Consider the following 24,880-nt stretch of genomic DNA (forward strand, 5'->3'; position numbering starts at 1 on the left):
AACGGAAACACGCTCCTGTGCTGCAGGAGCTCTGACAAGCTTTAGTGCGCCTCCTGGCATTGGCTACATTGACGACCGCTGCGCATGCTGGAGTCTGTGGTCCTGCACCCCTGCCAAGCAGGAAACAACGGAAACGGCCTCCCGCAATGTGGGACCCTGACCAGATTTAGTGCGCCTCCTGGCGCTGGTGATGTTGTCTGGTGACGCTGGCGGCCGCTGGGCAGGTTGGAAGCTTTGGTCCTGCACCCCCAGCCAAGCAGGAAACAAGGGAGTCCTGCTATCCTAACTAATGAGGGGTGAAATCCCTAAACCGGTCCTAGGATGCTTGTTTCCAGTCCAGGGAGGACCTGGCCTGGCAGTTCGGGCTGGACTGTTCCCACTGGACACAGGGTCAGGACTGATTTGCATATGGATGGGTCCAAACTGGAATGGCATGGTGAGCAAAAAAAACTATGGATTTAGGCCCAGATCTCTACACTGGAGTAAATGTATGACATTGTTCTGCATTCTGTCTATTAATTGTTCTTTTTCTACACATCAGTAATATGGCGCAGGCGCAGAGGCAAAAGGATTTGTTCAATTATTTGCATGGTGTACGCCCCCATGCAAATGAGGGAATGCCCCCTTGAAGAGCGCACTGGCGCTTAATGTGTGCCATCGCCGTTGGTATTGCAGAAGGGGCTGCACAAGCGTCTGCAGCCCCTTCTGTAACACCAAAGTGCCTATTGCGCCCCGGGGCAATTTATGTAATCCGACCCAATATGGGAAATCACCCTAGCATTTGTTTTTGTCCGTCAAGATATGGCAGATGTCGCACTGTATGACGTAAACACCATGCCTGAGATGTATAATTCTGCGACGTCCAAAACCCTTTTACATGATATCAAACAAAGAAGCAAGTCTTACTTACCTGATGATGCCTTCCTTGGAAGGAATACATTTGATTTCCATGAAATCAACAAATTAAGAACCCTGTGACATCCCAAACTAACTAGTACCTGGGTTGCGGGGTAACCAAGAGTCTGAACCCCTCTCAAGTACTTCCATACCAACAGATGTTCCTCACATCTCTCCATCCACCAGCTGATCTAGCAGAACAAAAGATATTTACTGACATGGAAGCCTTTACCATCTCAGAGAGGAAATTCAGTACATGAGCAAGATCGGACCCCACAAAATCCAGATTCGATCATATACAAATATACCATCGCCAGCAAACTCCGCTGTACCTTGATGGTCCCTTGAGACCAAGCTTGCTTGATGAAGTCTGAAGCCTGTTGAGGAAGTCCCAGGATTTCCATGCATTCCCGGGAATACTCCATCCCATTAAATAGAGGGTCCCTTCCTCCACCCGGGGTGGAGACTCCCCTGCAGATCCAGCAGATTGTTCCATTGGAGGGAGAGACGGATTGTTGAATCCCAAGAAAGGTACATCAGAAATGTGAACCACACTTGAAACCTCCAAACTGGTGTTACAGCTGTTGCATCTGCCCCCTGCATCCTTACCCGACCTTCCAGCTTTGCTCTCATAAAGAAGGATGTAAACACATTACCTGTCTCTATTCTCCAGCACTACAGGAATGCGTTGGTGCCTGTCTTCTCTTGATCCAGTCTCTAACTGAAGTAAAGGGGCAGTTGATCATCCAGACGGGCCGCAAACGGGTCCACCCCGAACGGTCCTCACTGATACATCACTGCTTGAAAGATGTCCCATCTCATTTTTCCACCCATGGGAATCGTGAAAATGTATTGATTGCCAACACATTGTGACGGTCCGGGAGATACTCTGCGATTGCTGCCCCTTGGTTATGCAGGCAAAAGTGGCAGAACCCTTTCACAAGTTCTGTGAGAACTTGCAATCTTGTTCCTCGCAGTGAAATTTGCTCCATCTCCAGGAGAACAGATCATCTCGTCTTGTCTCTTATCCCACATATCACTGCAAAGGAATCCCCCTTAAAGTTCCAAGCAGTTGTTGTCCATGGTCTGCTCCTTCTCTGAGCTCAGGCTACAGCCATCTGCCATTCAACCACCAACTAATCTCTTCTTTGGTGTCGTCCAACAAAAAGACCCATTTGGAATAGACTAGATCCTTCCGGGAGAATTCTCACTTACTAGTTCCCATTGTTTTGCTTATCTGAGGTTACTGCATTTACTTTTGAGACAAAGTTTACAAGTTCAAAGCCCTTCCTTTCAGATTTTTGTCCGCACCAAGGTGCTTTACAAAGGTGCTGCTGATCATGGAACATCTTCGCGCTGGGGGTGTAAGGCTGTTAGTCTACCTAGATGACATCCTGATTATGGACCAATGCGAGGTCGGATATGGACAAACCTGCATCTGAAGCACGCAGTCTTCCACAGTGCTGAGCCTAAGACTGAAACTGGAGTTCTCAAGCTGCCTTTGACTTTCAGCCGACTGCACCAGTGCCCTCCAGCAAAGCAGCCATTGCGTTGGAGACCCCGAAGGAGAGGAAAAAAGATGATATACACACCGGAATCAAGCTGCTCTCACAATTAAAATACCCCCAACAACTCTTAACACAAATAAAATGTACAATATTAATAAACAATATGTAAAGCAATGAGTACAAGTGAAGGCACTTAACCACAGCTAGAGCAGTGAATAAAGAGGAGGAACACTAATGATCATTCGACTGTCATGGACTACGGTGCTCTGATTGGATAGTTTTAGGATACAGTTTTTTCCCCTTGGTTGTTGGAAAATGTTTGTGTTATTTAATTGCTGGAAGGCAGAATCCTCACCTCCAGTCCTGACATGGAATCTACTGGTGCATGGGGTGGGAATGAGGATTGGAATTGGGAGACGTGAATAATGGCCTCTTTTCAGCATATGTACTTGATGTAGACCTACACACCTCAGAGAATTTAGAACCATCAGGAAGCTAAGGTTGCCACCTGGTATCTTCCTGTGTATGTGGGTGGTGAGAAATGTGGTATACATTTCTTTATTGGTTAGTGTTGAGATCAGGGTCTGTATGTGAGGTTTTAGGCTAGTTGAGGCTGAGTTCAAACCTAGTCTGATCAGCCTGTTCAAGTCTCTAAAAAGGGTAGAGGGATATGCCCATGTGTGTATGGAAACCATTTTGAGACCTTACGTTCCCATGATCAAGCAGAAGTAGCGACTGCCTGTGCAGCATGCACCTGTGAGTAACACCTTGCAGTGATTTGTATGTGATATGTTTTTAAGTTTGATACTGGGGGAGGGGGGCTGTATGAGAATGAATAGTCCATACTTTCAGTAATGAGCACCTTTGTGTTTCACATTGCACTTCAGACCCATGCAGCAGGGCAGGAGGGAAAGGGCTGGAGCTGAATTGGAGACAATAATAACAGGTGGGGACGAGTGTAAGGGGTACAGATCAGTGAAGTAGATGTTGAAAATAGATGGAAATGCTTAAACACAATATTTGTGCACAGAACCACAAATGGTAGCAGTTGGTTACTATTGAGCTGTCACTGGATCAGGGTAAGTGTGCCACAACCGGACCTTTCCATGAGTTCCTTCTTAAAAATGAGGATTTTCATATCCTTCTGGAAGAAAACTTGGAAGGAGTCACATTGTATTTTAGCTGGGAGAGAGGCAAATATTCTTGAGGCAATGCCTTATAAGTATTGTCTTATGATTTGAAATCAGTTTTGCAACGGCAAAGCTCGCTTTTGCTGGAAAAGACAAACTCCCCGATAGAGCGAGCACATCTGCCTGGACAGTGGATGTGTTAAGATGGCCAACATTGTAGACCAAAGTAGCCATTTTCAAAACTGGCAGAATTCCATTTGAAGCTTGCGGTCGGACAGATCCTGTAGTAGATCAGCTTGTCTGCTGTGTGTTGCTACTACTTGTTTGCTTTAATCCACACTATACAATGACTTTGAAATTTTAACTGATCCAAAATATTTATAAACAAATACAATATTTCTTCTGAAGTATTTTAGTGAATAGTTGTGACTATGAATACTGTAATATTTAGTCAGATTCTCAAAACTGATTTAAAGCTTGCTACTTCCATTTTGAGCATTTCAATGTTGATTTTGAATTGGAGTTAATTGATCTGGCTCCCCTGTCTCCAATTCAGGGTTTAGATCCACCTCTTCTTTGTCATAAAAGAAATACATGACCTTGTATTAATGTGCATTTAAGTATGAATATTGGAATTAAAATGTAATTACCTGGGTGATAGATATGATTGTCACTGGAACGTCTGTCTGTTACCAATGATTTGCTATCTGAAATGAGTTTTGGGTTTCTCGTATCACCTTCACGGAAGATGAGCGACACTAATTATTTGTACTCCTTAAGTTAAGGATTCTAGTAGCTGGTGTTCAAAAGGTCTTTGGCTTAGAGCTACAGATGGAGACAGCGAAGTATTGAGGAGTTAAAAACAACGATTCTTTCATGAGTCAAACTTAACATCTTTTTACCAAAAAATAAATAAATTGCTGTATAGTTACCCCTCTCTTTTTGTCAAGACCTCTGAATTGTTGTGAAGTTAAGAGCAGGGTCTGGTCTTGACCCAGCAGTGTGCTGTTATTCTGAAGTCAACTCCCTGTCTCACCACAGGTGGTGCAGAGGTTCTTGGAACTGTTGCTTTAATGTGATACCTAATATTATGTCTTCGTTTTTTGTCTGTCTTCCCTGTAAGAGGGCCCCGTTTTGTAATTGGTTATTCTTTGTGATTTAATGCTATATTAAAATGCCTTAAAAACAGGTTTCTGACTTGATCTGGACTTCAGATTTCACCTAGTGCCTGTTGACAGCAAGAACATCAATTTCAGAGAGTTTAGAAAGGAAAATAGTATTAGATACGGGCAGGGCCAGCTTCTTTTCTGACTGTCTTTTATCTCAAAGAAAATAGTACAGTGCTGTGTTCTGTGGGTTGAAATTCATAGTCTACTTTTCACTTCTTTTGGGAATCTCAATGTGGCTAGTTAGCAGACCAGGACAAGCAAGAGCCGGGTACATTCTTTCTTTGGAAACCATTGTGCCAGCATCTCTGTCTTCTCAGATACTGTTCTCAGTTTGTTGAGCCCTCCTAGTCTGTCTCCCCTCTTATGCTGACGCTCCCTTATTTTCCTCATTGTATTTTCAGGGGCGTGCCAGTGGATTGGCTTGAAGAGACCATGGGGAACCTGGGCCTGGAGGTGTACACACAGACCTTCTCCCGCAAGCTGCCGTTTCCAGATGAAGCCACAGAGAGATTTGTAGGTATCGAGCCAGTTTATTTGCATGATTAATTATTTCCCTGAAACATTGTTTCTATAATATCCAAAGTGATTAATGCAAATCTTCAGCTTATGGCAAAAATTCGTTTAGATAGAGGGTTGTAAGGAGCAAATTCCATAGAAGGACCTAGGCTCCAAAGTGATGTTTGCAATTCGTCTGAGATGTGACATGAGGGCTTTAGTGGACTGTCCTGAAAAGCAACGGCAAGGGACTGTGAGGCAGAATCAATAAAACCTAAATTCTTTTCAAACCTGTCAAAAGTGTTCGAAGAGCATTAAATTAAGGTTTGTTGTTTCGGAAAATAAACTTTTTCCAACACACCAAAGCCAGAAGAAAGTAAGTCATGGGCATACCGGTTTGTCTCAGAGTTCATACTATCCTGGATTATCATGACTCTGAACTTTGACATACTTGTTACCTTCCCAGTGTTTTAATAAATGGCTCCTCAGTATTGCTTCTTGCTGCATTCACAAATGGGATAACTAGTTCTTTGAGGTCCAGACAAATATTATTGGTATTAGATGAATCTAAGCACATAAAACTGAATCATGCTACAAGAATATTAAGTAAAGTTGGTCATACCTTATTTACAGATGCCTACAGACATTTTGACTCTGCAAGCCTGATATGCCATGCTGCTTTTTTTGGCTTAAACAGTAGCATTCTGTTGAGGTTACCACAAATCTCGCCACCTTACTTCTTAGAAGACAGATATACCCTCCAGTTTAAATGGATATGACAGCCCCAAAGGCTGTATTATTATGCTGTCATTGGGTTACACAGGTATTTGATTCATTGTAATGCTAGCTTTGCAATATTACAAGATATTCTGGTTACTCTGTAACGTGTGTTTCTTCTCACCTTAATGCAGCTCGTAAAGGGAACTAATGTGTACGGGATCCTGCGTGCTCCAAGAGCGGCAAGCACAGAATCACTGGTGCTAAGTGTGCCAATCAGTGAAGGAGGTCGCAACAACCAGGCACTGGGTCTGATGCTCGCATTAGCATCCTACTTCAGAGGTAACTGAACTCTGTTATCCCACTAGTTGTGCAATAAATAAAGGCTCAGACCTTTTGCCGCAGAACTATCCTTAAGGAACACTGACCATATCCGATCATACCTTGGACTGCTGTGCTGTCCCCAAGTAACACAGCCATGCAGGCTCACACCTTTCACTGCAGAGCTAACCTTCATGTAACACGTCTTAGATGGTCACATTTTAGACAGCCGAGATATCCACTATGTAACATGGGCTGCACAGCCTCAATCTTAGACTGCAGAGCTATACCCTGACAATACTGACTATACAGGCCCACATCTTATAATGCTGAATTCTCTCCTGGTTGCACCACTCTTTCAGGCACATAACCACAGTGATAACCACTGGGTAAGAGCGGTATTAAAGGATTACACTTCAGATACCAGAAATATAAGTCGTACAGGTTGGCATGGTAGACCGCAGAGGTATCTTGCTTGTTATGTTGATCTTACATTCTTTGAAGGTGGAACTACTTCTCTGTCTTCAAACATCTTGCAGGTTATCCCCTTAGACAACACAGCCTACCATTGGCTCACACAGATCTTACAAGTTCACATGGGCATACAGGTAAAAAAGGATGGGACTTGTGGCAACAGTACTCTACGTAACCCTGAATACAGGTCCTTTTATGCTATTGATGGTAATATTTGATATTTTTAAATACCCATTTGTAAGCAGTAAATCTAGCTAACAACCGGTTGCCTGAAGCAATGGCCTTTAACTATTTTATAACTTAGCAACTCAAAATTAATGAATTTTGTAAATTCTTTAAAATTTGCTCCACCCAGAACAGCCTTAAAGAGATTGTTTCCTCAAATGTTTAGGAGCACTGTGTTTCATGTACTCCCCTCTACCAATTTGTCTGTGAACTGGCTATTTAAGCTATGACCTGTCACATTCTGGCTGAGAAAAACCTGGCTTTCATTAAGCAATGATATGACTGGGCATTCAGTTGACTGTCAAAACCTACTGATTCTGCAAAGCAAGCGTCTTTTTTTAATGCACTTCTGATGGCAGCATTGAGTACCCACTGCATGCCCACAGTATATGCCAGGAAAATACCTCTTGCATTTGATATATTGCAATTACAGTACACTGTGTGGGGATGAGATATGTCAGTATTTCCACCTCTGTGTTGAATGCTTCAGGGTGGAACAAATAGACCCACTATGAATGGTAACAGTGAGTACATCCAGGTGGAGTTTATCAGCTGCAGCTTTCTCCTTGTTCTGGCTCCTCTATTTTATCCTTTTACAGACAATAACGTGCTTTATTTTATTTTCTAGGTCAGATTTACTGGGCAAAAGACATCATCTTCTTAGTGAACGAACATGATCTGATTGGCATGGAGGCCTGGCTGGAGGCATACCATGATGTCAATATAACAGGTAACAACATATCTATAACCCTGCTAAGGGAGCATATGAGTACGTGTTCATTCTTTATCAGTGGCCTTGCCCAGCCCACTCTAGTAATATTTCCTACTGCTCTTGTGCATCCTAGCACTTCTAAAACTCAACACTCATTTACTACCCCTGCAACACACTGCACCACCCTGTGATTGAGGTCATTTGCTTTTTAGCGTACTTCTTCCATAATCAATTTCCCAAAAACCTTACAAATTCACCCTTTTCCCACAGACTGTTTATTATTTATTTATAAAGATTTGTCAAGAGCATACCCTGCTCCTGGTGGCATCCAAGAGATGTACGCAGGAACAAGGTCAAAATAGTCAAGGCAGTCTTTTAAATATAGTCAAAACGTCCACCCCAGGATATAGAATGTCCAGTATCATGTCCATGCAGGGACTTAGAGGGTTATTATAGAAGATGTTTACAGAGTACACAAGACTGGTTTACATTAATACCAACAGAGAAGGCCTAAATACATGAAGCAAACAAGAAATGATACACAAGAGGAAAGGCCATGTTGTACGAATGTTTTAGTCATGCACAATTACAGGTGAAATCACAAGATCAAGCAATGTTCATTCTCAGGGGCCAGAAGTGGCAAAAACATAGTAACTGAGCATTTGATGCTGCCTAGGTTGTAAGATCAGGATAAATGTGAGGTAATGTAGGGTCACACTTTAGCAAGGGCATGGTGACTGAACATTAGATGCTGGCTAACTTGTAAGATAAGGTTGGATGTGAGGTAACGTAGGTTCACACTTTTGCAAGGGCATGGGAACTGAGCATTAGATGCTGGCTAGGTTGTAAGATCCAGATGGATATAAGGTAATGTAGGGATATGCTTATTCAGGTGAGAGATATACGAATAATGCTGTAGTAAGGAGTGTGGGCCAAATGCCACAGTTAGTACTTTACAAGGAGGAGTGTTTGAAGCTATGCTAGAAGAAGCACACGAGATGGACAACTTTGAATTATTTTCCTGGTTGTTCTAAGTTCTGGGTACGTTGCCTCAGAAGAAGCTGGTCAGGTTATCATTCTTTCTAAAGCAAGAAACTGCCAGTCTGAAGTTTTCTTTGCTCTTTACAGTGTTGAACAACTAAGATGGCAAGTCTTCTAGCAAAATATGACAGTTTTCTGGTGACTGCCATGCAAATGAATCTTTTTTTACAAGAAAAAGGAGTTAGGTCCTTGAGAAATGGGGAAGGCTGGACCTTCTAAATACTTTGACACAAAAATTGCCGCCCCACTTATTCCATTAGCCCTTGGTTATAGGCAACACATCAACTTCGATTAGATATGTTAGGTATTTTATTTACCTTTGTTTTCAATTCTTTTTATGAAAAAATCATAACATCTCATGACAGAGAAGGAACACTGCACGTGTAACATATAAATACATCAACTGTAATACAACATTTACCAAATGAAAAAATCACGAAGTGAGACATACAAAACAACTGTACCAGTTTCAGACTGTTCAAAAAAGGCAAGTTAACTTTACAAGCCTCAAGGACCATCAATGAACGAAATCTTAAGAACAGTATTAGACAGAATCACATTAGCAGGAGATATCACAGTGCACAAATGACATGAGTCTAAAGCTTTCAATGATCATGAATTGCATCTCCTTTCATGCCGACGCGTTTCGAACTCCAAACAGTAGTTATGGGTTCTCTTCAGGGCCTTGTCATTTTCTGTCTGTACATATATAAAAGAAAGGTAACAGTGTGTAAGTGTGATTTACTATGGCCTCATTGTTTTATACTGCTAGTGGTATACCACATATAAATCCCATAGTACCTTGTTTGTAACTGTGGTTATCCTATGGGAGTTTGTGCATCTTTGGAACTGCCGTCTACAAGGTAATTAAAATCAAATTGTCATTTACAAGTAGCGTTCAACGCTCGCTCAGCGGTAACCTCCTACCAAAACACTGCAGGACGTACCTTTCACTATTTTTTGGTCCGTGTAAGGGCCGTCCCTATGGTGCGGTGAAGTTTTTTTGGACCTAGGGGGAAGGCGGAGATCGGGTTACTATCATTGTGCTTCTATCGTAGTCTGTCTGGTTATGAAAGATTGTAGAAACAATCCTACCTTATTCGCGTTCACCGCGAGCTTAGGGAGCCGCCGGCTCCGTTGTCAACCGTTTGCACTCGAGTTCTGTTTTGTTTGGACGGATCCCGTGTAAAGTCCCGTGTTGTCCTCTCGAGTCGCGCACTGTTAGCAAAATAGGGAATTAGGTTTGTGTCCCTGTGGCGGGAAGCATATGTGTCTAAAACCCTCTGTCCCGCTCACCTTGTTTGCCGTGACTTGTTCTCACTCTGACTCCGTTCGCTATGGAAGGCGGCGGCCTGGTTGCCTAGTGACTAAAAGCAAACCCAGGACAGTGGGTGCTCTGGGATATGTAGTTCCATGGGAGTGCGCCAATTTACAGCAGATTACGAAAGCATTATTCTGACATCCCCGATTTTCTACCCTTCAGTCAAGGGGGTCACAACACCCCCCGTGGAGCCCCACGCAATTATGGCATTATAGCCTAGACACTTCAGAGAGAGAGTTTAATCCATTTTGTGTGCTATTAAATTTTAGAATGAGGTAGGCCTCTTTCCTAAGAAGTGTTTCTTCAATGTCAATTGGACCTTTATTGCCACTTGGCGCTATTGTCCAGAGTACAGTCCATTTAAAGTCCATTTCGCTGTGGTTTAAATCCAGGAAATGTTGGACCATGGGAGCGCTTACAACTTTTCTCTTGATTCTTGATCTGTGTTGGGTGGACCTGGCTGTTGACCTGTTGAGTGGTTTTGCCTATATAGATCTTGTGGCAGTCGCAAATGATCGCGTATACCACATTTCGTGTTTTACAGTTAGAGAAACTGGCATGTTTACATTTGACTCCCCTGTGGTCAAACTCGGACCCTTCAATTGTGGAGTCACATGATAATACTTGAGAGAACGGTTAAGAAAGACATGGACCGACTGGTCTGTGTGACTACGTTCGGACCAGACACACACAAAGTAAGACAAATGGTCTTGAAAAACTGGCATCTACTTGATGGACTTGAATGCCCCTTTCCGCGACCGTTGTTCGCATACAAGAAGAACAAAAGTATTGGCCAGGACGTCATTAGAGCAGACGTGTCTACCCCAAAGCCCAAAAGCGATTTACTATCAATATGGGGCCTTAAGCCAATTGAAGGACACCACAAGTGTGGAAATTGCATATCATGTGACTCCACAATTGAAGGGTCCGAGTTTGACCACAGGGGAGTCAAATGTAAACATGCCAGTTTCTCTAACTGTAAAACACGAAATGTGGTATACACGATCATTTGCGACTGCCACAAGATCTATATAGGCAAAACCACTCAACAGGTCAACAGCCGGGTCACCCAACACAGATCAAGAATCAAGAGAAAAGTTGTAAGCGCTCCCATGGTCCAACATTTCCTGGATTTAAACCACAGCGAAATGGACTTTAAATGGACTGTACTCTGGACAATAGCGCCAAGTGGCAATAAAGGTCCAATTGACATTGAAGAAACACTTCTTAGGAAAGAGGCATACCTCATTCTAAAATTTAATAGCACACAAAATGGATTAAACTCTCTCTCTGAAGTGTCTAGGCTATAATGCCATAATTGCGTGGGGCTCCACGGGGGGTGTTGTGACCCCCTTGACTGAAGGGTAGAAAATCGGGGATGTCAGAATAATGCTTTCGTAATCTGCTGTAAATTGGCGCACTCCCATGGAACTACATATCCCAGAGCACCCACTGTCCTGGGTTTGCTTTTAGTCACTAGGCAACCAGGCCGCCGCCTTCCATAGCGAACGGAGTCAGAGTGAGAGCAAGTCGCTGCAAACAAGGTGAGCGGGACAGAGGGTTTTAGACACATATGCTTCCCGCCACAGGGACACAAACCTAATTCCCTATTTTGCTAACAGTGCGTGACTCGAGAGGACAACACGGGACTTTACACGGGATCCGTCCAAACAAAACAGAACTCGAGTGCAAACGGTTGACAACGGAGCCGGCGGCTCCCTAAGCTCGCGGTGAACGCGAATAAGGTAGGATTGTTTCTACAATCTTTCATAACCAGACAGACTACGATAGAAGCACAATGATAGTAACCCGATCTCCGCCTTCCCCCTAGGTCCAAAAAAACTTCACCGCACCATAGGGACGGCCCTTACACGGACCAAAAAATAGTGAAAGGTACGTCCTGCAGTGTTTTGGTAGGAGGTTACCGCTGAGCGAGCGTTGAACGCTACTTGTAAATGACAATTTGATTTTAATTACCTTGTAGACGGCAGTTCCAAAGATGCACAAACTCCCATAGGATAACCACAGTTACAAACAAGGTACTATGGGATTTATATGTGGTATACCACTAGCAGTATAAAACAATGAGGCCATAGTAAATCACACTTACACACTGTTACCTTTCTTTTATATATGTACAGACAGAAAATGACAAGGCCCTGAAGAGAACCCATAACTACTGTTTGGAGTTCGAAACGCGTCGGCATGAAAGGAGATGCAATTCATGATCATTGAAAGCTTTAGACTCATGTCATTTGTGCACTGTGATATCTCCTGCTAATGTGATTCTGTCTAATACTGTTCTTAAGATTTCGTTCATTGATGGTCCTTGAGGCTTGTAAAGTTAACTTGCCTTTTTTGAACAGTCTGAAACTGGTACAGTTGTTTTGTATGTCTCACTTCGTGATTTTTTCATTTGGTAAATGTTGTATTACAGTTGATGTATTTATATGTTACACGTGCAGTGTTCCTTCTCTGTCATGAGATGTTATGATTTTTTCATAAAAAGAATTGAAAACAAAGGTAAATAAAATACCTAACATATCTAATCGAAGTTGATGTGTTGCCTATAACCAAGGGCTAATGGAATAAGTGGGGCGGCAATTTTTGTGTCAATGCAAATGAATCTGGCAGTTTTTTGATGGGGTGGGTGCCCATTTGGTGCCATTCAAGATAATGCAAGCTGGTCTGTTGAAGGTGGCTGTGAGTGGGCAACTCAGACTTTGGGAATGCCAGTCCAGTGGATCTAGCTGTAATTCATATGAGAAACCGTGACCGTACAGTTGATGTTTGACCAATATGAAGCTAATCCTTATGGATGTAGGGCATGATACAATGAAATGTGAGCTGGGAATGGGTAATCTTGGTCATGCTCTGTGGATAACCTATTTTCCATCAATATTACTGGAACTTTGCATTGATAGCCATTTGTAGGGACATCCTAGAGATGCCAGAGCGGTGAGCAATCTCTTGGTTGAAAGCGAGGAGCAGAGACTTTCCGGGTAGAGTTAGTGTTGGCGATGTGTTATCCATGATTAGAAGAGAAGTCACTTTTGTGTAACGTCTGTCTCCAAGCTGAGATGTTGTTATAGTTGCATGTTTTCTGTATATTAGTGCAGAGAGTTGAGGATGTAGCGCGCCTCCGAACAGCAGACTAATTGATTATCACCTGTTAAACCTAGCTCAAGTACCACTTATCCTTCCTGAACAATAAACATAACCGTATAACATAAGTGCTCAGTCATCTGTTACTGCCTCAGAAAATATACAAATGTAACATTCAAATTGTTTTAGACTTCAACTGCTATACTATGCAGGAGGGCCATGTATTTGGGGATCCGTGTGAACTTGATAACCTTGCACAACTGCAGATGGTCCTCCAAGATTCTGAGTGAATGGTCTTTGTTCCAGATGAAAGGGCAGAGGACTTATAGGCAACATGCTTACATTTGTAGAGTATGCTGTATCAAGAGTCGGATGAGCTGAAAGATCCAACACAAAGAGCAAATGAAGAAATGCTTGCAAATAGTATTACCACTAACAATCACACAGGGTAGCATTCCAACCCATCGTTTTAGTCCACTGGGCCATTCTAGACAGAGTCCTGCCTCATGCAAATCAGTTCTGTTCCTGCTTCTCTTGGGAACAGTCCATCTCGAACTGCCAGATGAAGCTCCTTCCAGGATGGAACTCCAGCAACAGTTCGTGGCCTTATTGGTTGTTGTCAGTTAGCAATAGCGTGGGTCCTGTGGCACAGCAAGCAAGGGGCCCCCTTCTAGGCAAACTCTGGGCCACTAACACATTACATTAAATATTCAAAAGGTTATGGGAGCAATATTAGCCAATAGTCTAACCACTGACATTTGCTGAAAGATCTGCCAGGTGGTTAGAGGCGCACTTATGGATTAAAAGTTCCTGACTTTGCGTTTTAAGCTTAGGACTTTCACATTGACTCTTCGTGCAATTGGAAGTCGATGTAAAGAATTTTGGGCAATTATAATTCCTGGACACTGGAGATAGAACCTGCAGAATCCATTCAGTGTGTAATGAAAATTGCTCCGATACAATCTTTGAATGGTACCATCAAAAGGTAACAAATGGGCAGAAAATATCACCATGATTCTATAGTTAAGCCTCTTAACTCCATGGCTTCTTGTGGACCCTCACTGGGGATTTCAATTAACTGTGGGATGGGCAACAATACTTATCTGGTGGGTTGGAGACTGAGAAGTCACTCAGGAGCAATCTCTATTAAACTCAAGAACACACTGTGTGAGATGAGTCTGAGGGACCAGTGGCAGAAAAACATACAGATGTTATTGAATAAAATATGCTCTTGGTTGTGACTACACCTGCACTTACTCCAGGACCTGGTTTTTAGAGGTGCGATAAGGAAATAGGTAGAAGCGTTTTTTGCTACTAATAAGTGGGTGATGATTATCACCCTGTGGGGTGGAAGGTATAGAGTACAAGGTGCTTGCAAGGCAGTGGAAAAGCTAAGGGGTGAAACAATCGGTCATGCTCTTGAGAAAACCGACTGCTACTAGAAGGCAACCAAAATCATATTTACGAATAGGGGGGACGTGGCTTTGCTTCATCCTAAGCAATGTTCTACATATGAGGAGACCTGATCAGCACTTGCTTGGCAGATCACCACAGACAGCAAATGGCGAAAGTTAAAATATTAATAGTGACTGTTTGGATGGTGCAGGGGAAGACTACAAATTCAGATAATTTCAGAGTGACCATAGCTCTGTTTATTCAGCACATGGCTATGATGTGTACTTCCACTGAGAACAAGACATCATGGAGACACAGTTGCCCAGACCCAATGCACAACAGTGGGAAGACCTAGATTCCTTCATCATAGAAGAGGTGGTGTGAGGCCCACTGATACACCGAAGAGCAGCAAAGAAACCAGGCATGGATGGTTACACAGATCTTTTTTTATTTTATTTATGAGTAGGAGTCCCACTGTAAATAAAATAGCAATAAAAGCAAATATCATATATGTATACCAAAACATGATTACATACATTCTAAAACCATAAATACTCATAAGTACCATAGGTTAGCATTAGCACATAGAGCTACATTGGAAGAAAGGAAAGACGCTTCCATAGCCTATTCATGTCGTTATGATAGTCCAAATTACAGCCAATCAGGCACAAGCACCCTCCAGAACCTTTTCCTCAGAGGCTCAGGCCCTCAGATTTTCTACTGCACGTCGTGTGAAGGGAATCTCCCTGAGCTCTGCTCAGCTTTTTTCTACTTCCTTTGGATTTCTACACCTTTTAGGATGTCTTCAAGTAAGAAATCTCTTTTTCAACCTTGTGCTTCTTGTGGGAAGTTGCAGCTCTTCTCTAAGGACCCTCACAAGAAGTGTATTTACTGCCTCTATCCAGAACATGAGGTAGGCAAGTGTAAAATCTGCAGGACTTTTTCCACTAAGACTCTGTGGTTACAGAAGTTGAAGGATAAGGATTCTCCTCTTTCTGATGCAGATAGCCTTGCGTCTGGTTTGTCTAGAGCCACTTCCAAGCTTAGCAGTGTGCAGGACTTGCCCTCTCCTTTACTTAAAAATAGGAAGCTTCAGCTCCAGGAGGCTCCTGCAGTGTCTCTACCTCTTCCTGCTGCGCCTACGCCCTCGAGATCTGACTCTCAGGCGTCCACGGCTCCTTCAGCACATGTTTCTGCTACAAAACGTGCCAAGTCGTCGACTTACTGTACAACAACGAGATCTGGCGTCTCTGGCTCTTCGACGACAACAGTGATGACGGCTTCTGCCAGCAGGTCGTCGATGGCCGATGTGTCTGTCTTCAGCGTCGACGGTGGTGTGTGTTTGTGAGGCTCAAATCAGTCTCGTCGACGATTCCTATTTCCTCGTCGACATCAAAAAAGGGAGTCCCTTCGATGTCCAAATCTTCGTCGACGTCTTCTGTGAAGAAAGCCTCCTTGTCAGCGGGTACTCCGTCGACGATGGCTTCGGCGGCAGCTCCGCCGGCGGTGGTCTCATCGACGGCAGCACAGTCTACGGCAGTCCCGTCGACGGCGGTGGTCTCGTCGTCGACGGTACCTTCGTTGGTTGTCCCGTCGACTGTGTTATCGTCGAGGGCTACTTTCGCATCACTACCTCTTGTGCCAGTTTCAACGACCGGCTCCGCGACACCTGCTGTTGACCCTCTGCTCCAGCGTCGCCATGTTTCTTTGGATCAGCCTCCGCTTCCACGACACTCTCAGCCTCCATCACCTCTTCTTTTTGTCACGGGTTCGTAGCATGATTCTGGTTCTGATGAGGAGGAAGAGGATACATTCCCGACAGCTCGAAGCCCTTCGGAGCTGGTCATCAAATGTCAGGATTATGAGGACGATCAGGAGGATCATCACTTCCATGACTAGGAACTTTCTACTCCGGTTCCCACAGCACAAATACTGCTTTCCCTCATTTCTAATCTCCAGTACATGTTGGAGGATTACAATAGACTTTTCCACCGTCTCACCTTGGCTCTCCTCAGCCTAGGGTGCCTGCCACTACAGCTGCTCCTTCGTCTCCTGCGCTGCCGGCGCCATCTGCGCCTCTGTTCAGATTCAGGCAGCTGTTGATGAGGACGATGACGTTCACCCGTATCGGGAAGACGGCGAAGTGGATGATGATGATGGGACCATGACGAAATGGGACAATTACCAAATCCAAACACCGTCGCCGCCTCCTGCGGGACCTGGGGATTCACCTCCTGTTGATATTGCCCGTTTTCACCAGCTTATGGAAAAGGCAGCACAACGTTTCAAACTTCCTATGGTTCTAAAAGATGAAGATTGTTTTATTCATGACTTCAAGAGTCAGCCTTTTAAACAAGTCTGTGCGGTGCCCATAATTGACTTTATCTGGAAGGAAGGCGTCAAACGGATGCAGACTCTGAATTCCATTCCGGCACTTCTTCCACGTTTGGAGAAAAAATACAGGGCACCCGAAAATTCTCCAGCTTGCCTGGTAGTGCAACCTAAACCAGGCTCTGTGATTCACAGGCTGCGCAGCGCCGTTCCAGGAATCCATCTTTCCCTTTTTCCGCACCTCCTGACCGGGAGGGACGTCGTCTCAATGCCATTGGGCGAACATTTTCCACTATGGTTTCTACCACAGTGAGAGCTGCAAATTCACTGGCCATTCTGGGTTGTTACGACCGCCAAATGTGGTCGGATATGTCCTCTTTTATCGACCTCACTCCTGAGCCTTCCAGAGCGGATGCTCTCAAGATTCTTCAAGAGGGGTAAAGAGTGTCATCTGAGATTATTGACTGCTCTGTAGACATTGCGTGCACTGGCTTTCATCAGCTTGCGGGGGCAGCTTTTTTACGTCGCAGGACTGGCTTCGTTCCACCTCTTTTTGCCAGGAGGTTCAGGCAAAAATCCTCGACATGCCCTTTGACGGCTAATCGCTCTTTCGCCAGCATGTGGACGACGCACTTCAAACCATTAAGAAGGACACTGAGACGGCTCGTTCCCTAGGCACTTTGCAGTTTCGCAAGCAGCCTTTTCGTGGTGCGCGCGGACGCGGCACCTCCCCTTCTTTTCGTGGTGGATCCAGCCAGTACCGCTCCAATAATCAAGGAAACCAAAGATAGTCCTCTGTCTCAACAATCTTTTTTTTTTTTTTTAATTTTTGGAAGACCTTTATTTAGAAAAAGGTGCACACAGCTATTCGGCCAAACATCCCGGAGGCATGGCAGCAAAATTAGAGCATCAAACTGTTTCGGCACACCCAGGAGAGCTGCTCAGGATAAGAGAGGTCAATTTTTAAAATTAAAACAGGATATACACGGTAAATACGTAATACAGTTCCATATGTTAACAAAAAGAAGAGAGAGAAAAGAAAACAGGAGGGGGCCGGCTACGGGATCTAAAGTAGATACAATCACCGGGTGGGCAGGAAAGCACGTCCAACTGCAGACACCCACATTTTGAAGCGAACAATATAAGCAAACCTAGATTTCTGAAGACTCCCGACTAATGCCCCACCCGATGAATCCAATGACAGGAGAGGCTGAGCAGCCACAGTCCCAGCACCGCCCAAAAAGTCCAAACAGTAACCTGACACACTGACCCCCCACCAAGGGAGAGAGGAAAAAGGAAAGTCCAGTCAAACTAAAAAAGAGAAAAAGGCCATAGAAACAGAGAACGGAAAAACAAAAATACCCCACCCCCTACCCCCCACCCTGCACCCCTGCAGATGGCTACGGCCTACCCCCCCTAGCAGCGTGCCGATCGCCCAGCAACCAAAAACCCGAAATACAGTAGAAAAGACATTTATAAAGGAAGGAAACACAGAAAAAGAAAGAAAAGAAAAGTTAAGGGAGGAGGAGAATCACACAATCCCGGTCACACTGCCCCCCTCCTGCGGTGTACAGTCCTGGTCATTAAACAATAAGCAACAAAGCAAAGTAGATTCGGTAGAACCCAGGAAAGACGTCCTATACCGCCCCGAATACAAGAAAATGGCGGATCCCTCACAAACCCCTAGCATCCGAGTCGAACACCAGTCTCACTCTTGACCTCTACGAGTGTTCACCATGAGTTCCGCACACCGCATCCGCCTATTCACAGGATAAATCGAAAGTCCAGCCAGTCCACGAATCTGTGGGGCGAGTCCAACGGATATCCACAGTCCACCACAATCCTCAGCCGCCATGACACTCGCCACGGTACGACCAGATCCCGACCGTCCCATTCTCCACCACACTGCACAGCTCACACGATCGATAGATGTTCGCTGTTTCCGTCGGGTCACAGTTTCAATAAAGTCATTGGGGGACGAGCTCGTGAACACGACCACAGGCGGACTCTTCATCGTGGGCGGGCGATACACCATGGCGGCGGATTCAGCCGCACACTGTGGTACAGACATTGCTATCCATGCTTCGACACTAGATGGGCCTCGAGTCGTAGATTCCAGGATCAAAGTCGGGGAAACGGCTCGCTTAGGGGAACCAGACAGATCAGAGTCATTATGCGATCGGGCAGTTTCGGTGGCATCCGCGATCGGCTTATGCGAAAGAGCAACCATGTAGGAGCACAGACCCTGAATGGCGGCCATCACGGTTCGCAATGATGGCTCTTCTTCACCCCGCACCGCCGCAAACTGATCGACTCCAGACATCAGTGCGCCCTTCGGGTCACCCGATTCTCCCAGGGACTGAGGTGCGATGAGGGCAGGCGGGGGCAGGAGGCACACAGCCCAGCAGCGATGAGGCCACTCGGACGAGGGCCCCACCCCGGCGGGAAGGGAACGCCGAGAAGGGGACCCCCGGCCACTCAGCCACTCACAGGATCATTACACCTCCTCAATGCGGGTAGAACCGCAGGCTCGCCACCAGTCCAGGGGCAGGTTGCTCTCCACTTCTATCGACCGGACCGTGTCTGGGTCCCCCGGCCACCGTTGTTGCACTGCAACCCGGCGGGGTCAGTACTCGAGGTCCCGGCACTCGGTCAGCGTTAGGCCAAGAACTTCCACTCGATGTAACTCCGGCAATCCGGGTCGTAAGTTTCCCAGGACCACACCGCCAGTATCAGCAACGGGTCACCCACACGGGGGCGAGGCGAAAAAGCAGGATTTGTAGCAGGATATTCAAGCAGCAGGAGTAGGTCGACGGAGCCGAGAGTTTATGCGGCCATCTTCGTTCGTCGCTAGGCTCCTCCCCCTGTCTCAACAATCTTATCGACAACAGTCTACAAAGTCTTACAGAGGAAAGTCTTCCTACAGAGGCTTCACATCTAAAAAGCAATGACTTGCCTTCCCCCCTTGGAGGTCGAATCTCTCTTTTCTTTTACAATTGGTCTCAAGTCACGTCAGACCATTGGGTACTAGACATTGTATCAAAAGGCCATGCCTTGGAATTTGTCAAGTTCCCTCGAACTGGTCCACCTCCAGCTCACTTCAAGGAGCTCTTTCAACAAATTTGTTTCATGATTCAGAAAGGTGCCATCGAAGTGGTTCCCAAAACTCAGCAGGGGCTTGGATTTTATTCCCGTTTTTTCCTGATCCTCAAAAAGTCCGACAAGTGGCGCCCGATCCTCGACTTGGGGGCCTTAAACAAGTACCTGAAATGTCAATCGTTCCACATGCTCACACTCACGGAAATCCTCCTCCTTCTCTCGAAGGACGACTTCCTGACCACCATCAATCTCCAGGAAGCATATTTCCACGTGCCGATACTTCCAAGGCACCGGAAGTACCTGCGTTTCCGGGTAAGGCGGAGAGATTTTCAATTCAAAGTTCTCCCTTTTGGCCTTCGATCCGCCCCTCGCGTGTTTCCAAAGATACTGGTCGCAGTGGTGGCATATCTACGCTTGCGGGGCGTTCAAATCTTTCCCTACCTGGATGACTGTCTAATCAAGTGACAATCTCGTCATTAGGCGTCTCTGGACACTCAATTCTGTCAGATTCTATTTCGCTCCCTAGGTCTGTCCATCAACACGAAAAGTCTCCAGTCGATCCAGCTTCCTGCAGAACCTTTCTGGGCGCCACTCTGAATACCTCGCTGTCAAAGGCATTTGTTTCGCACGAACGTCAACTACAAATTCTACGCCTAGTGGCTCTCATCCGTTCAAAAGGGTTAGTTTCAGTTCGTGTGTTGAAATCTTTTCTCTGGATGGCGTCCTCCTGCATATCCCTGATCCCAAATTGCAGGCTCAAGAGTCGTCAAATCAGGAGGAACTGGACAAACAGTGGCATCAGGTCTCCGGCTCCTGCAAAGATCTGGTCCTGGTAATCGCTCGAATGCAGTCGGCTCTCCGCTGGTGGGCTCACCCTCCCAACCTTGCTGCCGGTACTTCTTTCCTGACCGTCGCTCCAGAGCTCGTCCTTACCACGGATGCCTCCCTGGAAGGTTGGGGGCTCATCTTCAGGGGCTGTCCGTCAAGGGCAAGTGGATCCAGTCGCAACGTTCCTGGCACATCAACAGACTGGCATTGATGGCCATTTTTCTTGTGCTAAAGTCCTTCCACCTTCTGCTTCAGGGAGAATCAGTGCTCATTCAAACCGACAATACCACCAGTATGCACAATCTAAACTGACAGGGCGGCACCAAGTCACCGCTCCTCTCTATGCTGGAACAGAGAATCTGGGATTGGGCACTCCGTCACCACATTACCCTTACAGGGGTTCACCTCCCAGGCATCTCCAACATCCTGGTGGATTCTCTCAGCAGGTCCGTGTCCTCGACCCACAAGTGGGAATTGCATCAGCCGACTCTAGACTTCATATTTCAGCTGTGGAGTCGGCCGAACCTAGATCTTTTCGCAAGCCTTGTGAACCGGAAATGCCCGTCTTATGCAAGCTGGCTTCCCCACCGAGGGTCGTGCGGAAATGCCCTTTTGATGGACTGGTGCAATCAATTTGCCTTCGCTTTTCCGCCGATCCCGCTGGTTCCTTGAGTGCTGTGGAAAATGCGGAGACAAACGTGCCATATTCTCCTGATCGCTCCCAGATAGCCTTGACAAGCGTGGTTCTTGGAACTGCTACTCCTTTCACAGTGCGAGCCCATCCTCCTTCGCCCTCGGGCGGATCTCCTCACAATGGACAAGGGTCAGATTTGCCATCAGGACCCCTCCTCTCTCAAATTATCTGCCTGGAACCTGAGCACCTTGAATTTGCCCACTTGAATATTTTGCCAGCATGTTGAGACGTTCTTGCCAATGCGAGAGCTCCTTCCACAGTAAAGACTTACAAGTTAAAGTGGAAAAGGTTCTGTCACTGGTGTGCATCTGCCAACATCCACCCCGTGCACTCTTATCCTGCTCAGCTTTTGCTGTTCTTTCTGCAGTTGGCACAATCAGGACTTTCCCACTCCACTTTGAAGGTTTTCATAGCGGCAATATCTTGTTTTCGGCAGGATGGATCTTCTTCTCTATACTCTTCCAAAGTCATTCGGCAGCTTTTCAAGGGGCTGTTCAGAATGTTTCCACCCATTCGGCATCCTCCTCCTCCCTTCCAACTCAATATTGTTTTGGTGCAACTGATGAAGGCGCCTTTTGAGCCCATCCAAAAGGCAGATTTGAAATTTTTGACTTGAAAGATGTCCCTCCTTCTCGCCCTGACCTCCTCACTTCGCATGAGTGATATCCACGCCTTTACCATTCAGCCTCGTTTCCTTCAATTCAAATCGGACTGTGTTGTACTTCGCACCAACCCAGCATTCATGCCTTGGGTGCCAACTGATTTTCACCTCAATGAACAGGTGTTTGTAAAAACATTCTTTGCTAATCCCCAAACTCCAGCGGAGCGGAGTCTGCATTCCTTGGATGTGAAAAGATGCCTTAAATTTTACATCCGCAGAACAGCACCCTTTCGTAGATCTGATCAACCATTCGTTGCTTACGGACGCATGCACAAGGGGCGTTCTGTTACCAAGCCAACTATTTCACGTTGGATTTCAACAGCAATCTCGTTTTGTCATCAGGCTTGCAAGCCTCTTCAATCTACAGTTAAGGCTCATTCCACCAGGGCGATTTCATCCTCTACTGCCTTGTTTGCTGGTGTGTCGATTCACCAAATATGTCGAGCAGCTACGTGGTCCAGCAGGCATACCTTTACAAAGTACTATTGCCTAGAGACGATCAACAAAGCTGATACAGCTGTGGGCCAAGCGGTGCTTCGCAATCTTTTTAAGTAAGGTGAGCCTCTTCCTTTCCCTCCGCCTGTATAAGTTGTCATCTGTTTGGCAGTCATATGTTATATCATTACAGTCCTGCCACTGCACTGCAGTTTTCTTGCGGATACCTATTAGTGCTCACTATTCTATTCAAACATGTGAATCTATGAAAGATACCCCAATACTGGAGAAGAACAATTGTTACTTACCTGTAAACGGTGGTTCTCCAGTATAGGTGTTTTTCCTAGATTCACATGTGACCCACCCACCTCCCCTCAGAGGCTCTTTTCTCCTCCTAGACTCTTCTGTCACTCTTGTGCTACGAAAATCTGAGGGCCTGAGCCTCTGAGCAGAAGGTTCTAGAGGGTGCTTGTGCCTGATTGGCTGTAGTTTGGACTATCCTAATGGCATGGATAGGCTATGGAAGTGCCTTTCCTTTCTTCTAATGTAGCTCTATGTGCTAATGCTAACCTATGGTACTTATGAGTATTTATTTTTTGGATCAACTTTATTAGGCATATAAAAAAGCGAGAAATCCATTAAGAGCAGCTCGCAAATCAATAAAGACAATGGTACATGAACATCGACACTTATAGATGGGATCATTCCACTCCAGTCCAGCAATTCCTCTCGTGCGACAGTGGTAGTGCACCATAGGACATTCATTACCTCCGGACCTAAGGCGGAGCCACATTGAACCATTTCCCCCATATTTTAAGTAACATCTCTGGGCAACCTCTGGATTCGAACAAGGCCTCCTCCTGGGTGCCGCACCAGTACACCCCTCTCCTCCACCCGCCCACCGTGGGAGCATCGGGCCGGGACCATTGGCGCGCTATATCCCGCTTAGCCACAGCCACCGCCGTTCCCAGTAGACGTTTATCCATCCATGACCCATCCAGGCCCTCAAAGCTCCCCAACAATATTCGCAATGGGTCATGGCGCACCTCCCAACCCAAGGTCTGTGTGAGTTCCCGCTCCATCCCCCTCCAGAACCTCTCCAATATCGGGCACAGCCATGTCATGTGATAGAAGTCAGAAGCCACATCTTGGGCAGTCTGGGGAGGGACGCAGGCGGGCGCGGAAGAGGCGCTCCGGGGTGAGGTAAGCCGCATGTAGAAAATATGTCTGGATTAGGCGCAGTTTGGAGGACGTGGTCAAAGTGCTTGGAGCCATCAGGGCATCCCTGCCAATCTGCGAAGCTGGTCCAAGGGTGCAGGGCCGTTATTTACAAGGGAACGATATATGCGGGAGACACCACCCCTACCCAGATTCCCCATCATGCGCTTCCAGCGGGCTAAACTCTGGGAGGGTGGACGGTGAGGGGAGGTGCGCGTTGTGGGCATGGCGCAGCTCCAGGTATCGGTAGTGTTGGGCATGGGGGAGGACATGGCGCTGCTGCAGGTCGGTGAAGGCATGGATACGGTCTCCCACCCAGACATCTCCAAGGACCGACACCCCGATGAGGTCACCTCGGCGAAATCCGGCCAAGGACGACACCTCTCGGAGCCAATTGTCATGCCAGAGAGGCGTCTGACGAGTAAGTTTACGATGCCACCCCGTGTGACGCAGGGCGGCGCGCCAGGCCAGGAGGACCGTCCTGGTGATGGGTGCCATTGTTTGGGGCACCGGGCTACCGTACAAAAATGCCTGGATCCGAGAGAAGTCCACATCCTCCAGTTCCAGGCGGTACGCTGGGTCGGACCAGCCACCCGCGTACCAGTCGTGTATAACTATCAACTTGGTGGCGAGGTAGTAGAGGTAGAGATAAGTCACCCCCAAGCCTCTGTCAAAAGAGGGAATGCGACTATGGGCTAGAGAGACCCGTGGCCGTCCATCGCCCCCAAAGGAATAGGGACAGGGCCCGTCGAGTCCACGGAACCAGGAGTGAGAGAGGGGATTGGAGACATTTTGCATGACATACCGGAAGCGGGGGAGGACCATCATTTTAAACACCGCGCTGCGCCACAGGAGGTTAAGGGGGAGGGTTTCCCATCTTTTAAGGTCCGATTCACCAGGGGGGTAATGTTCAGTGCCCATTCCAGATCCGGTAGGAGGGCCACCCATATCCCCAGGTACTTCACCGAGTGATGTCTGAGGGGGATGGTCGACTGCCAGTCAAAACAGTCACGGGAAGGATGCAACGGAAGCAGGGTGGACTTGGCTGCGTTGAGGCGAAGGCCGGAGACCCTCACGAATTCCATGAGGATGTGCAGGCATTTG

The 24,880-nt window shown here is 46.3% G+C and overlaps 1 protein-coding gene across 1 annotated transcript in view; it reads left to right on the forward strand.

Annotated features, from left to right (window-relative positions):
• Positions 1–24,880, forward strand: part of GPAA1 (glycosylphosphatidylinositol anchor attachment 1) — a 106,831-nt gene that overhangs the window by 31,751 nt on the left and 50,200 nt on the right. Inside the window, exons 4-6 of the mRNA XM_086966426.1 lie at positions 5,106–5,217; positions 6,111–6,258; positions 7,565–7,666. Of these exons, the coding sequence (XP_086822552.1) occupies positions 5,106–5,217; positions 6,111–6,258; positions 7,565–7,666 (362 nt within the window). The remainder of the gene's footprint in view (positions 1–5,105; positions 5,218–6,110; positions 6,259–7,564; positions 7,667–24,880) is intronic.

The sequence above is a fragment of the Lissotriton vulgaris genome, chromosome 4_1, assembly GCF_964263255.1.
Source record: "Lissotriton vulgaris chromosome 4_1, aLisVul1.2, whole genome shotgun sequence".
Lineage (NCBI taxonomy): Eukaryota > Metazoa > Chordata > Amphibia > Caudata > Salamandridae > Lissotriton > Lissotriton vulgaris.